Below are 15,845 nucleotides of genomic sequence, written 5' to 3'. Positions count from 1 at the left end.
TGGGCCAGACTCATTTGCTGCTGTGGGGGGATCGCCACACCTCCTCCACAGCGAGTCTGTTACCTTGCCAGCATTGAATAATGCTGGTACCCATTTAACACCTGGGTTGAGAGGAGTAATTGAGGTAAAGCGCCTTACTCAAGGGCACAACACGCATGGCCACGGCAGGGCTCGAACCCACAACCTCACGATCATGAATCATATGCACTACCATTAGACCACACATGCAAGGATCATTTTCAATTAATACATTATTCGGCGAAGTCCTATCACCTGAAGTATATTTGGGTCGACGTCAACTGCGCATTATTTTATTTCTGTCCGATTGTTAAAAATATTTTGTTTTTTTATTTTTCAGCTTGATTGCTTGTAGACAGATTCTGAGCAGACTTCGACAACGTTTTTGTTTCCAATTATATGGACAAGTAACTGTAATACACAAAAATCTTAACCTTAAATCTACTTTCTTTGATGTTCGTTTGAGTGTTGATGTGATCATTAATGTGCCTAAATTTGTAGTTGTAAACATGTAGGGTAATTCCAAATGGTAGATCTAGCATTGCACAAACCAGAGGACTGACTTTTGAAGTTCAGCGTAGAAGTACTTTAAATTTTTTGTACATGTATGTAAACCCAAAGTGGCTATGTACATGTACTACTACTTAACAATTTTTTATGAAAGAAAAATAGATATGAGATTGAAGTGTGCTTATTTACTGCATAAATAACTTTTCCATTCTGCGATTCTTTGATTAAAAGCAATGTCCACAAAATTTAAAATATCATGAAATATCCTACTTGATTGTAAGTAAATAATAGGATCAAGCATCCTGTCAAATCGCTGCGCCTGGAATGCTGTCATTTTCAAGATACAGGAATTATCGTCATTTTCTCTTAACCAGTTCATGCTGGGATTATTGCGACAAGAACGGAACCAGGCGTGGGATTATTTTTCACTTCACCCCAAGCCAGGCGGGTTGAAGCCATCACCCTCGGGCAGCACCCTCATATTTCCGGCCTCGCTCGCTGTGAGCGGATCACTGACAGATATTTCTGGCCTCGCTCCCTGCGTGTTTCATTTGTCATCCGTTTCAAATACCACAAAACTTTGGCGTGTGAACATGGCCTCAGGCGCGAACTGGTCAATGGTCATGACCAAACCATCGCAGGGGGAAAATAAACTGATCGAATTCGTGAATGAGAATTATTTTCCTGGGTGACAAATTGGTATCATACCGCATGAGGGCGCAAGTAAAAATGTATTAATGAACATTTTGGAAGAAAGAGCTTTCAACGGAAACCCTGCTTTGAATCAAGAAAAAAACAAAGTGTTTTTACACTTTTTTCACAATTTTCCACCGAGCTGAAATTTTGATTGTTTACTTCTTAATAACCTGCTTCAGATTTTTTGTAATGTTCCTCGAAGTGGCAAAAATATGTATTTTTGTTTAGCAAATGGTGCCCATTACCTTTTAGTTAGTTGTTTGTCGTATTTTATTGTGGTATATTAAAAGATTAGATTAAGAGTTACATTAGATTGAGTTACATTAGATTTAATGAAGAAAAGTGCTTGCAACAGTAAAACAAGATTTCAGCCAACTGCAAACAGAAAGAAAATTGAAGAATCACACAGGTTTTTTTGAAATGTGAAATTCATATGTTTTCAATCTCTTTTATTTGGACGTTTTGTAACAAAATTGTTTACTATTTTGTTTGCTAATAAAGGACGAGTTATCATGGACAACAAATGTGTCATTTTGTGTCATTTTAAAGCTACGCAGAAACATTGCAATTACCGGAAAAGTCTCAAAGTGAAGATGGGACTGTTATGAAATACCCTGTGAAATTATTCTGCCTGAAAAGTTATTGTTTGGAAGCAAAACTATTATTCAAGGCGTTTTTAAAAAAGTGTGCATGTGGGCACACTTTAATAAACATTTTTTGACACTGCGTACATTTTCTCCGTTTTGTCAAAATGTCCACTGAGCTGAAACTTTAACACTTTAGGTGTTATGCAACTTAAAATCTTGAGCAATTTTGTTGCTGCAAACATAAAAACTGTGAGTAATTGGCCATTTTGTCAAACATGCCAAAACAGCCTTTGTTTTTGCTAAGATTTGTTTTTTCCCTTTGTTTTCTTCTTCTTTTTGAAGTTCTTCTTTTTGAAGTTTGAAGTGACATCACGATGACGTCATTACATGACATATTACGTCATTAATTTTTCGAAGGCCTATATCAACAAAACTATGTCCCGATTGTGTTGTAACTTGGTATGTACCTTCGTTAGGATGTGTAATACATACAACTATCGGTTTATAATTCGACTTGAACATGCATTAACGAAATGCCGAAAAAGCCAAGTGTTTGTCCACAAACATAAGTAAATCTAGTTTACAATGTATCCATATTAGATAATACTAACTTGGGTGGACAGAAACTGTGAATAAACGTGACTGAAAAGATCACCTGGTATAACAATACAAAAGCTCTATGACATTATTTGTTGTTTAAAAAGGGACAAAAGTCTGGCTGTGTTATGTCTCTGGTGCCCTCTGTTCAGGTTTGTTTTCTTCTACGGGCTCCTCGTTCTTCGTATCTTTCCTCTCCCAAATCTGAAAAATTACAACAACAAAGACAAAAATTCAAGAAGTTTAACTACATTCAGTGTGATGCATGCATATTACAGTCTGTGATCATCCAACTTGGCATTTACCAATTACTTTTTTTGTATCACCAAGAAAAGAAAAGTATGCGCATTTCTTAATGGGTTGTGATTAAGATATGAACGAAACAATATCGTACGGAATACATCCATTTTTTATTCAAACAAATTTGTAAAATGGTTGGTGATTGTCCAATGTTTCGTCCCTGACTTCACCCTCTGGCAAAACTGGCCCCAAAAAAGCCAATATGGGCAAAAAAAATGGCAAATCTGGCAAAAAAAATGGCAACACGTGGCAAATCTGGCAAAAAAAAAATGGCCAAGACGTGGCAAACTGGATAAACATGGCAAAAAAGTGGCAAACATGGCAAAAACAAGTCAGTCACAAAGAACCAAGTATGGACATGGATTTTAATGTATCCTACCACTGTTCCACATGTGATTTACCTGTATGTATGCTTCTGACAGCGTGATCATCTGTGGTAGGATGTCAGCTACGTGCAAGTCCTGAATCTCATGCCACTTGCCTGTACTCTGAAAGACAATAAAACAACATCCAAAATTAACTCATTAGCACCTGTAATACATTGTATTACATTGGTAATACATTGTATTACATTGTGTCTATTCACTAATGAATACATAAAACTATACGAGTGCCCAAAATCTTAGTAATGGTGCATAACAACTGCCCTGACGAACGTTCAGCTTATTTGCAGTACATACTATTGACTTGTGCCCAATAAGTTTGTTTTGGTCTTGTACAAGTGGATTCAGTTGTTAGAGCTTCCAATTCGCAATTTGCCATTTTCACATTTTGATTTATTAATAAAACATTGGTACTGATTCTCATTCACACAGCGTATGGAGGTCGAGGTCCAAGTAGATGGGTAATCTTCGCAGTATTTAACAAACACTGTTAAATTATAAAAAAGTGTGCCATCAGGCACACTTGTACAAAGCACCTTTAATTATTGCTTCCTTCAATATTATACCAATTCAGGCGGAACAATTTCGCAAGGTGTTTGGTACAAGTCCTATCTTCACTTTGAGCAAGGATTTTCTCATAAAATTGTTGGGTTCGTATCTGGGTATAAATTACCAATGTTTGTACGCGCCTTTAATTTAAGGTAAATGGGCCATCAGTGAGATTAATGGGGATGATTAAGTGTCTAATTCTACAATTTTTAAATTTCTGTGCTGAGCCTAACAAATCTGGGCTTCAGAAATGTGAGAAGTGCAAAATTAGCTGGAATTTTGGCCATTTCGCTTTTAGGGCTTACTTTGTGTAGTACATGGACCTTGTAGATGCCCTTTCCCGAGCCCGGCTCCCCTTCATGTACGATGTTGGCGATCAGGTCGTAGCTGGTGTACGGATTTCTCTGACGGACCTCGGCATCGTCCAAGAGATACTCCGTGAAATCCATGTTCCTGAGGGAAAATCGTTGGTGAATAGCATTGTGAAAATTGTTTTGTTTATATTGATTGTAAGTTTATTGGCCACGTTGGCATCAAGTTACATCATCATCACTGGGCGGCCGCAGCCGAGATGGATGCAACCAAACTCTTCCAGACTCTCTTGTCCGCCACGGCCGTGGTGATGTCATCAACGTGCTGGCTCACATCACTGCATACAGTGTCGACGCAGTTGAGGGGTCTCCTCCCTCTGTTGGGGCAAGGCAATCTCCTGCAGATGAGGTCAGAGACAACTTGCTCTTTGGCTCTATCCGGTTCGTTAGTAAAAACGTCATACACGCGCGCGCACCACCGATTCCTAGCGCCCATTGGATAAACGCTCGAGGTGCGTTAACTTCCGGTTCCACTCGTGCTATGCTACACCGTGTGAAGTACGCATGGTTGAATTGAGATGACGTCACACTAACGAACTGGATAGCAACAGCCGGCAAGGCAAGCTCTGCGTTGTGCTACTGTAGTTGAGATAGGTGGGATGCTGCCGTATATTTCCTTTGCCTTTGTCTTATGTTCCTTCCAGGAAATAGTTTTGCGCTCTCATGAGGAGGCGAGTGTCGGTGCCATCTAGTTACAACTACTAGTTACAACTACTAGTTACAACTACTAGTTACAACTACAAGTTACAACTACTAGTTACAACTACAAGTTACAACTACTAGTTACAACTACTAGTTACAACTACTAGTTACAACTACTACCTACAACTACTAGCTACAACTACTAGCTACAACTACTAGTTACAACTACTAGTTACAACTACTAGTTACAACTACTAGTTACAACTACTAGTTACAACTACTAGTTACAACTACTAGTTACAACTACTAGTTACAACTACTAGTTACAACTACCAGTTACAACTACCAGTTACAACTACCAGTTACAACTACTAGTTACAACTACTAGTTACAACTACTAGTTACAACTACTGGCCTTTGAACTTTTGGAGACATGCACATCGGCTGCCAAGTATCGGCCACATATTGAGGCTTCAAAAAACAGGAAAACAATGAAATGTTTTACTCACTTGACAGGGAAGTTGACAATCGTTCTGTTCTTCTCAGTGAAGAAGAGGTTTTTGTTGAAGCGTTTCATGCAGAGTATGAGATATGGAGGCAGCCTGGTTAGATGGAATCGCTTGATGGTTGAATCTTTGTATGTCTTGTACTCCTGTTTAGCAATATACAATATAGGAAAATGTTCTAAGACTAAGAAAAGAACCAATTTTCTACTGTTTGGGACGCTTCTGCGTTGTAAAAAATTACACTCCTTGACATGTGCTAGTACTCATACTTGTGGAAAGTTTGAGTATGGACTTGTGGAAATGTAGTCACACTCGCACTCATGGGAAAACCTGCAAACTACTTGTACTTGTACTGATACTCATGGAAAACTACTTGACTACAACACTGGACTAATACTTCTGGGAAAGGTTTTTTAAATGAAGAATGATTATTTGCAGTAGATTTTTGAGTCTTACTTTCTCTGTCGTACCGTCAAACTTGGCCAGGAGGGAAGACAGCGGGATCTGAGGGATGATGTTCTGTTCAAACTCGTCCTTGAAAAGCGGGGCCTGGGGTATGTCCAACGTCAAGTACAGGAAGGGGGTCTCCGAAACAGTCTCTGCCAAAAAACAAAGGGTTATATTAATAAGAGAAAGTTGGCGGTTGCACCTCACGACCAATCACGAGGATTCGAACCCGCCACCCCTTTCAACAGAGGATTCGAACCTGCCAGTGTCAAATTCCCTGAGTTTTTCCCTGACTGGAAAAGTGGAATCTCATTTTCAAAGTTTTCCCTGATTTTCCAGGGTGACTGGAACCCTGCGTAGGTTATCTTAGATAGTGAGGATTCGAACCCACCACCCCTTTCAACAGAGGATTCGAACCTGCCAGTGTCAAATTCCCTGAGTGTTTCCCTGACTGGAAAAGTGGAATCTCATTTTCAAAGTTTTCCCTGATTTTCCAGAGTGGCTGGAACCCTGCGTATGTTATCCCAGATAGTGAGGATTCGAACCCACCACCCCTTTCAACAGAGGATTCGAACCCGCCACTGTCAAATTCCCTGAGTTTTTCCCCGACTGGAAAAGTGGAATCTCATTTTCAAAGTTTTCCCTGAATTTCACAGTGGCTGGAACCCTGCGTAGGTTATCCCAGATAGTGAGGATTCGAGCCCACCACCCCTTTCAACAAAGGATTCGAACCTGCCAGTGTCAAATTCCCTGAGTGTTTCCCTGACTGGAAAAGTGGATTCTCATTTTCAAAGTTTTGCCTGATTTTCCAGAGTGACTGGAACCCTGCGTAGGTTATCTTAGATAGTGAGGATTCGAACCCACCACCCCTTTCAACAGAGGATTCGAACCTGCCAGTGTCAAATTCCCTGAGTGTTTCCCTGACTGGAAAAGTGGAAGCTCATTTTCAAAGTTTTCCCTGATTTTCCAGGGTGGCTGGAACCCTGCGTATGTTATCCCAGATAGTGAGGATTCGAACCCGCCACCCCTTTCAACAGAGGATTCGAACCTGCCAGTGTCAAATTCCCTGAGTTTTTCCCTGACTGGAAAAGTGGAATCTCATTTTCAAAGTTTTCCCTGATTTTCCAGAGTGGCTGGAACCCTGCATATGTTATCCCAGATAGTGAGGATTCGAACCCACCACCCCTTTCAACAGAGGATTCGAACCTGCCAGTGTCAAATTCCCTGAGTTTTTCCCTGACTGGAAAAGTGGAATCTCATTTTCAAAGTTTTCCCTGATTTTCCAGAGTGGCTGGAACCCTGCATATGTTATCCCAGATAGTGAGGATTCGAACCCACAACCCCTTTCAACAGAGGATTCGAACCTGCCAGTGTCAAATTCCCTGAGTTTTTCCCTGAATGGAAAAGTGGAATCTCATTTTCAAAGTTTTCCCTGATTTTCCAGAGTGGCTGGAACCCTGCGTATGTTATCCAAGATAGTGAGGATTCGAACCCACCACCCCTTTCAACAGAGGATTCGAACCTGCCAGTGTCAAATTCCCTGAGTGTTTCCCTGACTGGAAAAGTGGAAGCTCATTTTCAAAGTTTTCCCTGATTTTCCAGGGTGGCTGGAACCCTGCGTATGTTATCCCAGATAGTGAGGATTCGAACCAGCCACCCCTTTCAACAGAGGATTCGAACCTGCCAGTGTCAAATTCCCTGAGTTTTTCCCTGACTGGAAAAGTGGAATCTCATTTTCAAAGTGTTCCCTGATTTTCCAGAGTGGCTGGAACCCTGCCTAGGTTATCCCGAACAGTGAGGATTCGAACCCGCCATTCCTTTTCCAATACCTTTGTACTCCTCCGTTTTGAGCAGTTCTTCCTTGTCTTTCTCCGGGGTTTCCATGGGGATGACTTTCCTCGTGGAGACGTTCATCCTTCCTTGGAAGGTGGTGTAGAGGATGCTGCTTTTGGCTTTCTTGGTGCCGCCAAGCGAGGCATGCAGGGCGTTCAGAAACCAGGACAAGAATTCCACTGGATCGCCTGTTCAAAGAATGAGGATAACTACATGTTTGTGGACAGACAAGTGGCTGTTTCGGCAATTTGTTTTTGTATTTTTGTGTCATTTTATAGACTGATAGGACATAGATGTGCAGTAGAAAGTTGCATAGTGATCAGTTCCAATAGTTCGGTAGCTAAAGGCTTATAATAATGCACATTTAAAGTGTCACATTTAATGGGAATATACATCATTTGCTTTTACTGTAATTTTCAGAAATGGATGGAATTATTGGGGGGTTGGAAATATATAGCAAATATAGTTACACTGACTTTTTTGAGGTTTTGGGTTCGAAAATGCTATAAAAACCAAGAAAAACAATCATTTTCCTGTAGTCTGGTTCCCTGACTCCATATAAGAAGAAACAGAGCAGTCTAGCTGGCTCGTACCCGTTCATAGGTTTGTAATCGATTGCAAACAAGGGCGATGGTCAATTGGGGCCAGTATTTGAAAAACAAGCCAGTTTTTTCCAATGCTGATCGGCCGATCAGCGTTGGAAATTGATACAAAAATACCACTTTTCCTGAAAATGACAGTATACCAGGTGCCATGATTTTACAGGATGCTTTACACTGTCATTCACTAACAGTCCAGCAAGGTATTTCAAAATGATTTGGTAGTTTTATTTTTTTGATGTTTGCAAATGTTGTATTTTCCCTTTAATGTGATGACGTCATCGAGACGTCACTTTAATTTCATCTATAAAACACCCAGGTCTAGGACCATACTAACTTTCAAACCAATCAGACCTGTCGTTCTGTAGATATTGGCCTTCAAAATATGCACTTTTAATATGACGTCACATGTCAGGTGATGACGATATTATGACGTCACTTGAATTTTCATCTATAACACATCCCGGTCTAGGTGTATACCAATCGGACCTGTAGTTGTGGAGATATAGGCCTTCAAAATATGCACCTATATTGAGACGTCACGTGACTCGTGACGACGCAAAATTTTCAGCACACATCTTCTGATGCTGGTCTAAGTATGTGCCGAGTATAAAGGCAATCGGGTTGATTTTAGTGCCCAAAGTGCCTTCCACGATGAAAACGTTTTCAAATGTTATGGACGGGAGTCTTAAAAAAAAAAATTAAAAAAAATTGGAACAAAAACAAAGGCTGTGCCACAAGAAATCTTCAAAAACAAAACAAAGGCTGTTTAGGCAGGTTGCCGAAACAGCCAATAAACTGCTTTATTGGACGAATCAGGTTTGTGTTTAAATGGTAATATTCTTTTAACGGATAGAGCAATTTCAGTAATTTTTCCATCTAAAAGTAGCTTATGAAATTTGCTTTCCAGTCATAATTATGTTTAATACTACACATTTTTTTAAAATATGATATATATTTTTGGGGTTTGGGTCCGTTTTCTTGACTCGCCCTGTATGTGGGCAATTTTTGAGAGATTGTTGACTTACCCTGTTTAGTGATCTGGAATCTCTTCTTGCTGCACAGGACGACCGACTGCAGCATCTCGTGGGGGCTGACGTGGGCCTTGAAGTTTCTCGGATTCCACATCTTGCGCATCAGCTCGCCGAACCGCTGCGACAAGAGGCACATGATGTCGCCCGGTGGCAACTTGATGTTGATGTAGTTCTGCTCCTCCAGAAAGTAGTCCCGAAGGGGGACGATGTGTGCCAAGGCCTGTTGATGACAAACCTCACTGGGTCAATTTTGGGCCTTGTGATGGACTTGTGGTAGACTTGTGATAGACTTGTGATGGACTTGTGATGGACCTGTGATTGGCTTGTGATGGACTTGTGATAGACTTGTGATGGATTTGTGATGGACTTTTGATAGAGTTGTGATGGACTTGTGATGGACTTGTGATAGACTTGTGATGGACTTGTGATGGACCTGTGATTGGCTTGTGATGGACTTGTGATAGACTTGTGATGGATTTGTGATGGACTTTTGATAGAGTTGTGATGGACTTGTGATGGACTTGTGATGGACTTGTGATGGGTTTGTGATGGACTTTTGATGGACTTGTGGTGGACTTGTGATGGATTTGTGATGGACTTGTGATGGGTTTGTGATGGATTTGTGATGGACTTGTGATGGACTTGTGATTGACTTGTGATAGACTTGTGATAGACTTGTGATGGACTTGTGATTGGCTTGTGATGGACTTGTGATAGAGTTGTTATGGACTTGTGATGGACTTGAGATGGACTTGTGATGGACTTGTGATAGACTTGTTATGGACTTGTGATAGGCTTGCGATAGACTTGTGATAGACTTGCGATAGATTTGTGATGGACTTGTGATGACTTGTGATGGACTTGTGATAGACTTGGGATGGACTTGTGATGGACTAGTGACAGACTTGTGATAGATTTGTGATGGACTTGTGATAGACTTGCGATGGACTTGTGATGTACTTGTGATGGTCTTGTGATGGACTTGTGATTGACTTGTGATAGAAAATAGCAATTTAATAAATCAATCTATTTTTCGGAATGAAACTCAAAAATAGCACGTGAGATCAAATTTAAACTACCTCTTTTTCCTAAACAGTTATAAAGTTTGTTCTACTTGCTAGCAACTTAAAACGACAATAATTTCATGCTTACGTGAAGAAGTACATTGCAGTAGTCGTTGGCCTTGATGTTGTTCAGCCCCACGATGCCCGGCAGATACGTAGTTTTATCGTAGGCTCGAGATAGCTTGGTGTTCCTGTCGAGGCTTTCAATGTGTTCCTTCTTAAACGTTGGCTTCAATACATACTGAAAAACAGAGAAACGGAAATTAGATCTTGTGGCTACAACCTTTTTTACCCTAAAACACACCATAAACATGTACTATTAGGGCAGTTCAGCGGTGTCAGACATACATTTTGGACAAAATCAACGGTGTACGTAATAAAAGTGATAATCCAAAAGTGGATTTGAATTCTGATAATACGCATCAGTTCCCCTCCCTCTCTGGCTGGCAATTTCAACAAGGCCAGCCCAGCCGTCAAAATACATCAAGTGACTGTTTTTGACAGTTGAGTGCTCCCTGCCTTCATAAAGCAGGATTGACTGGCTGTGATTGGTATGCAACTTGATACGTATGCTGGTGATCCCCGATGAATGGGTTTCTCCCATAAACCAGGTGAGGCCAAACCTTGTCAAATCTAATGTACAGGGTGAGCATAAACAAAAAGCGAAACCCAAATGTCGTGACCATTGTTTTAGTGAAGTTCTGAATGTAGCACTTTCAAAATCTAGGATATGAAAGCCCAATTCATAAGCTTTCTTTTAGTTCAAGAATCCTTAAAATCACTCATGTACTTTTCAAGATACAGACTTTTAAAAACAAGCACCATTTTTAAGTTCTGTCCATGAATCACAAAAAGGTAAGTGTTCTTTCAGCAAAACAAAAACAAATCACATACGGATGTGTGTGAATTGTTTTCGTTTTGCTGAAAGAACGCACACTTTTTTTGTGATCCGTGGACAGAACTTTAAAATGGTGGTTGTGTTTAAAATTCCGTAACTTGAAAAGTACATGAGTGATTTGAATGATTCTTGTACTAAAAGAAAGCTTATGAGTTGGGCTTTCATATCCTAGATGTTGAAACTGCTACATGCAGAACTTCACTAAAACAATAGTCCCGACATTTGGGTTTCGTGTTTTTTGACTCGCCCTGTAGTAAACTTACTGTGATGTCTTCTAACGAGGAATCGACGATTTCATAGTTGTCGGGCAGGCAGTAAAACTTGAGGGTGTGTAGGTTGAGGAACACGTGGTGGTTGATCTGGACGCTGTGGGTGTAGGCGTGGGACTTCCGGCCCCGCCCTAAACAGGCGTGGCAGATGAGAACATTTTAGTAAGCCGGAAAATTTACACTCAACAGAACTCAACCCATCAAACCCCAACGGCATGTTTTGTCAGAATCTGTCAGGACGGGTACAGTTAAAACTGACAGTCTTTCACATTGGGTTGGCACACCTCCAGAATCAAAGTCAGAAATATGCAGTTTCCCATATGGTGTTGGAATTTGCCAGGATGGGTATGGTTCCTAGTGAATCATGCTCGGGAGTTAGGGTTAAAGACTCTGTTTTATCATGTTCTGCTTATTTATTTGAAGAAATGTTGCAGATGTGGATATTTGGTTCCATTACTTGAAGTTAGCAAAATAGAGTTTTAGACCAAAATTCCAATCAACGTTCTCTTTTCCAACCGACCAAAGTTGGGATGATTTTAAAAAGTCACTTGATTTTTAAGTGTGATAAAAACAATTCCACATTTTATAAAACAACAAAAGGATACTAACAGGTGCATTACAATTATTTCTAAAAGTGGAACAAAATTACTTTCGGGAGTGGGGTTTGAACTTGTGACCTCCGCATTGCTGTTCCGGTGCTCTACCAACTGAGCTATCCAGCCCTATGTTGACGGTTCCCCATTTTGTAAATGCCTTTGCTCATGGGGCACTAGTCTTCTCTGAGTGATCCCCGTTTGCTATTTCCCAGGTTTGCAGCATTGCTTATGTTGCTAGCATCGTGACTTTGGGCGTGATCCCTGGCTACATGGGTTTATGGCTTCTGATCAGCGTCCCTTGATCAAAGACATTGACAAAATGGGGAACCGCCAACATAGGGCTGGATAGCTCAGTTGGTAGAGCACGGGAACGGCAATCCGAAGTGGCAGATTCAAGCCCTACTTCTGTCAATTTCTTTGTTCAACTTTACAACAAAATTTATTTTCTTTATTCACCAGACCTGCAAACTAATCTGTCTTTACCATAGATCTATATTGAATTACTAGAGCGCTAACTCCTCATTCTTGCGCGCGGAGACGCTCTGAAGCCGTCCTGGGCACAGACATTTTGAATTCATGTGCATGTTTGTAGAACATAATGAAATTAGATGGATTGAATTTTGAAAGTGTACTCTACATGCAACGCCAAGGAGAACACACGCAAACAACTTAAGCGCGTCATTGACGGTTACAAAAAACGTGACAGCATTTGCAGCGAATGCGAGCACGCGCTGCGCTGTTTGCGTAGAGCAAAATGAGACGCTCATTTGCTGATCGTTCGTTTTTGTTTTGGGCGTATCGGCTTCGATAATGCACTGGTATGGAATACAAACGCTGATATGCAAATAGACGTACAAAAGCCGTACAAAATTTCTAGTTCTCCATAAATTTGTGTACAAACATGGATGCGCCCATCAGGCATTACTTTGTACATCGAGTTAGTGCGCTAGTATTTTAATATAGCTCTATGGTCTTTACCTTGAAAATACTTTCCACACACAAGGCAGGCATAGACATTGAGGTGAGATAGCGACACCGAACACAGTTTCTCAAAGTCAAAATCCAGCAAAGTCCTAAAATACAAAGGAAGAAGATAAAAAAGTATTGTCATGAAGCTGGAGTTACCTCAGCCCTATATTTTATCATTGGTTTGTTATAATAGGAATGGAGTGAATTGAAGCGCACACCCGACAAACGTTTGTCGGCCAACTTCGGCTGCCGTTCTACCGCAGCCGTGATGCGACAAGCCTCATACTAGTGCAGCAGTGGCACATCAAACAGTCGTCGGGCGTGCGCTTCAGCGCCAGTTGCCAAGTTTGACTGGTGCGCGCTAGCGCTGTGCATGGTAATCGACCGCGCGACAATGTACAATATACCTGTTGATTGTGTCGAGGTAGGGACAGCTTCTGCTTTTGTCGATCTTGGGATCCTTCACAGGAGCTGAAAGCAAACAAAGTCAAAACGTGAACAAGAAAATTGAAATGAGGGCAAGCCATAACATATGGCAGTGTATTTGGACCATGAACCGGTCCCAGACTGTTTTGAGTATTGTACCTGCGCGGCACTGAACATGCGCAGTGACTGTTTTTAGGGGACTTTTACCGTGAAGAATCTTTGTCTGGTTCCCAGCTAATATTGTCGTTGTGACTCTGTGTTAAAGAGACGAGAATCAGACCTATACTTTTGGACTTTATTTCCCTTTAAAAAAAAAACCTCCAGAGGCAAAAATTTAGAAAAAAGAACACGAAACATTCTGCAAATTAAATGTGGGATTCAATTTAAAACAATAACGGAAGACAGCCCTCATTTTGGGCACGTTGGGGTAGACCAAATAACCGGGGGACTAGAACTCCTTTTTGTTGAATTGTGGATTTGGTCTGTCGTTCTAATTCGACAGACCAAATCCAAAATTTGAAAACAGGATTTCTTAAAAGGAATATACAACATTTGCAAACATCGAAAAATAAAACTACCAAGTTTTTGCGAAATACCTTAATAGGATGTTGGTAAATGACAGTCTAAAGCATCCTGTAAAATTATGGCACCTGGTATACTGTCATTTTCAAGAAAAGTGGTATTTTTGTATCAATTTCCAACGCTGATCGGCGATCAGCGTTGGAAACAACTGGCTTTTTTTTCAAATACTGGCCCCAATTGACCATTGCACTTGTTTGCAATCGATTACAAACCTATGAACGGGTACGAGCCAGCTAGACTGGTTCCCTGACCTTACAATTCCCCAATGTATGTAAACTGCTCTGTTTCTTCTTATATAGAGTCAGGGAACCAGACTACAGGAAAATGATCGTTTTTCTTGGTTTTTATAGCATTTTCGAACCAAAACCTCCAAAAAGTCAGTGTAACTATATTTGCTTTATATTTCCAACCCCCCAATTCCATCCATTTCTGAAAATTACAGCTAAAGCAAATGATGTATATTCCCTTTAAGTATGACAGACCAAATCCAACTTCGAAAAATGGAGTTCCAGCGCCCCAGTTAGTGGGTGAAGCTGGGGGAGGGGGGGGGGGGGGGGGGCGGAGGGAAGATTCATTCATTCATTCATTTCGGTTTTATTGTTAAAAAATGGTGACCAAAGCAAAAAAAGTCCAAGGACTTAAAATATTTGGTTGACATAATAAGCCTACTACTAAGTACTATCACTACCAGTAGGCCTAGTAGTAGTGTCACGCCCCAACTATCGCATCGGTCCCAACTATAGTTGGGACTGTCCCAACTATAGTGCGGCAGTTGGGTCGGCCCAACTATAGTTAGGACTGGAGTTGCGCCGGATGCTTCATGCTTGATAGATCTTGTTGGATTAAATGTTCCGTGGCGCTGGCACCGTGCATGCTGCAAGGCTGGCCGGTCACGTGGTACTGCCTAGTTGGATGAGTTGTCCAGCTGCTGGGTTTTATTATCCAGCAACATTTTGCAAAATTCAAAGATTGCCATGGCCGGCCAACTATAGATGGGCCCCACCCATAGCTAATGTCAAAGGTCCCAAGTCGGGACATGTAAGCAGAGCTGTAGGGAATGTTTTATAATCGTACATCAATGTAAACTATAGTTGGGACTGCCAAATAAAAATATTGCGGTGGCCCAACTACAGATGGTCCCCACCCATAGATCATTTCATTGGTCCCCAGTAAAGTCAGATGTGTATTAGAGTTGTAGGGAATGTTTTATAATCGTACAACAATGTACACTATAGTTGGGACCGCAAAATAAAAGATTGGGGTGGCCCAACTATAGATTCGCCCCATCAAGAGCTAATTTCAGTGGTCCCCAGTAAAGTCAGACGTGTATCAGAGCTGTAGGGAACGTTTTATCTCGGGGGCTTGAGCCCCCTCCCCCCGGCCCAGGTTATCAATTTTTTTTAGGGGGGAAATTTTTTTTGTTAGTCCCACGATTTTACCTATTTTCGAGTAGTATAATAGGGGTGTAAGTGGCGCCACTAACGTCAAAATAGTCCGCTCCCCGAAAAAAAACTTACAATTTTTTTCTGCGAGTGCGACCAAAAATTCTGGGCAACATTTTTTTCAAAAAAATTGAGACCCCCCCAAAACCAAATCCTGGGTGCGCCACTGAGATCGATCGATCGATTGCGTTGAAGCATTAATATTGCAACTGTCAATTCGTAATAAAAAACAACAAAGAAATAGAAATTATCACGTATTGAATGCAATACAGATTTGCGATACAAAAGTTGGGTACCGTAAAAAAAGGAAATTCATAGCACAATCCATTGACTTCCTTTGGTTACCCCATTTTGCAATAACAATCTGCAACGAAGCATGTCGCCATATTTACCAATTTCATCGTCGCTGTCGGAGAAATCGTCGGGAACATCGACAAGTTTGCGTTTAAGTCCAACGCCGCCGGAGACCGCCATGTTTTCAAGTAGATCGAGGACACTAATGTCCAAAACCCATGTTGTAAAAGGAG

At 41.1% G+C, this 15,845-nt stretch overlaps 1 protein-coding gene and 1 pseudogene across 1 annotated transcript; one reads left to right on the top strand and one right to left on the bottom strand.

Moving 5' to 3' along the window:
• Positions 1–2,535, top strand: part of LOC119732044 — a 19,992-nt pseudogene extending 17,457 nt beyond the window's left edge.
• Positions 1,661–15,845, bottom strand: LOC119732043 (U4/U6.U5 tri-snRNP-associated protein 2-like). Its single transcript, XM_038205411.1, has 12 exons — positions 15,711–15,845; positions 13,276–13,339; positions 12,878–12,972; positions 11,298–11,434; positions 10,225–10,377; positions 9,067–9,292; positions 7,436–7,627; positions 5,616–5,758; positions 5,163–5,305; positions 3,946–4,093; positions 3,110–3,196; positions 1,661–2,612 (listed from the first exon to the last, which is right to left on the bottom strand). The coding sequence occupies exons 1-12, from the start codon at positions 15,790–15,792 to the stop codon at positions 2,535–2,537; spliced, it is 1,548 nt and encodes a 515-aa protein (XP_038061339.1). The 5' UTR covers positions 15,793–15,845; the 3' UTR covers positions 1,661–2,534.

This window comes from Patiria miniata, unplaced genomic scaffold (genome assembly GCF_015706575.1).
Source record: "Patiria miniata isolate m_02_andy unplaced genomic scaffold, ASM1570657v1 HiC_scaffold_24, whole genome shotgun sequence".
Classification (NCBI taxonomy): domain Eukaryota; kingdom Metazoa; phylum Echinodermata; class Asteroidea; order Valvatida; family Asterinidae; genus Patiria; species Patiria miniata.
This window is presented reverse-complemented; position numbering and strand designations above follow the sequence as displayed.

What these genes read in the sequence shown, in the direction of transcription:
- LOC119732043 (XM_038205411.1), bottom strand. Translation starts at nt 15,792, where the DNA reads ATGGCGGTCTCCGGCGGCGTTGGACTTAAACGCAAACTTGTCGATGTT. An exon ending in ACTGCAATGTACTTCTTCAC is followed by an intron (nt 9,293 to 10,224) that starts GTAAGCATGAAA and finishes TGTCATCAACAG; the next exon opens with GCCTTGGCACACATCGTCCC. An exon ending in AGGTCCATGTACTACACAAA is followed by an intron (nt 3,197 to 3,945) that starts GTAAGCCCTAAA and finishes ATTGTCTTTCAG; the next exon opens with AGTACAGGCAAGTGGCATGA.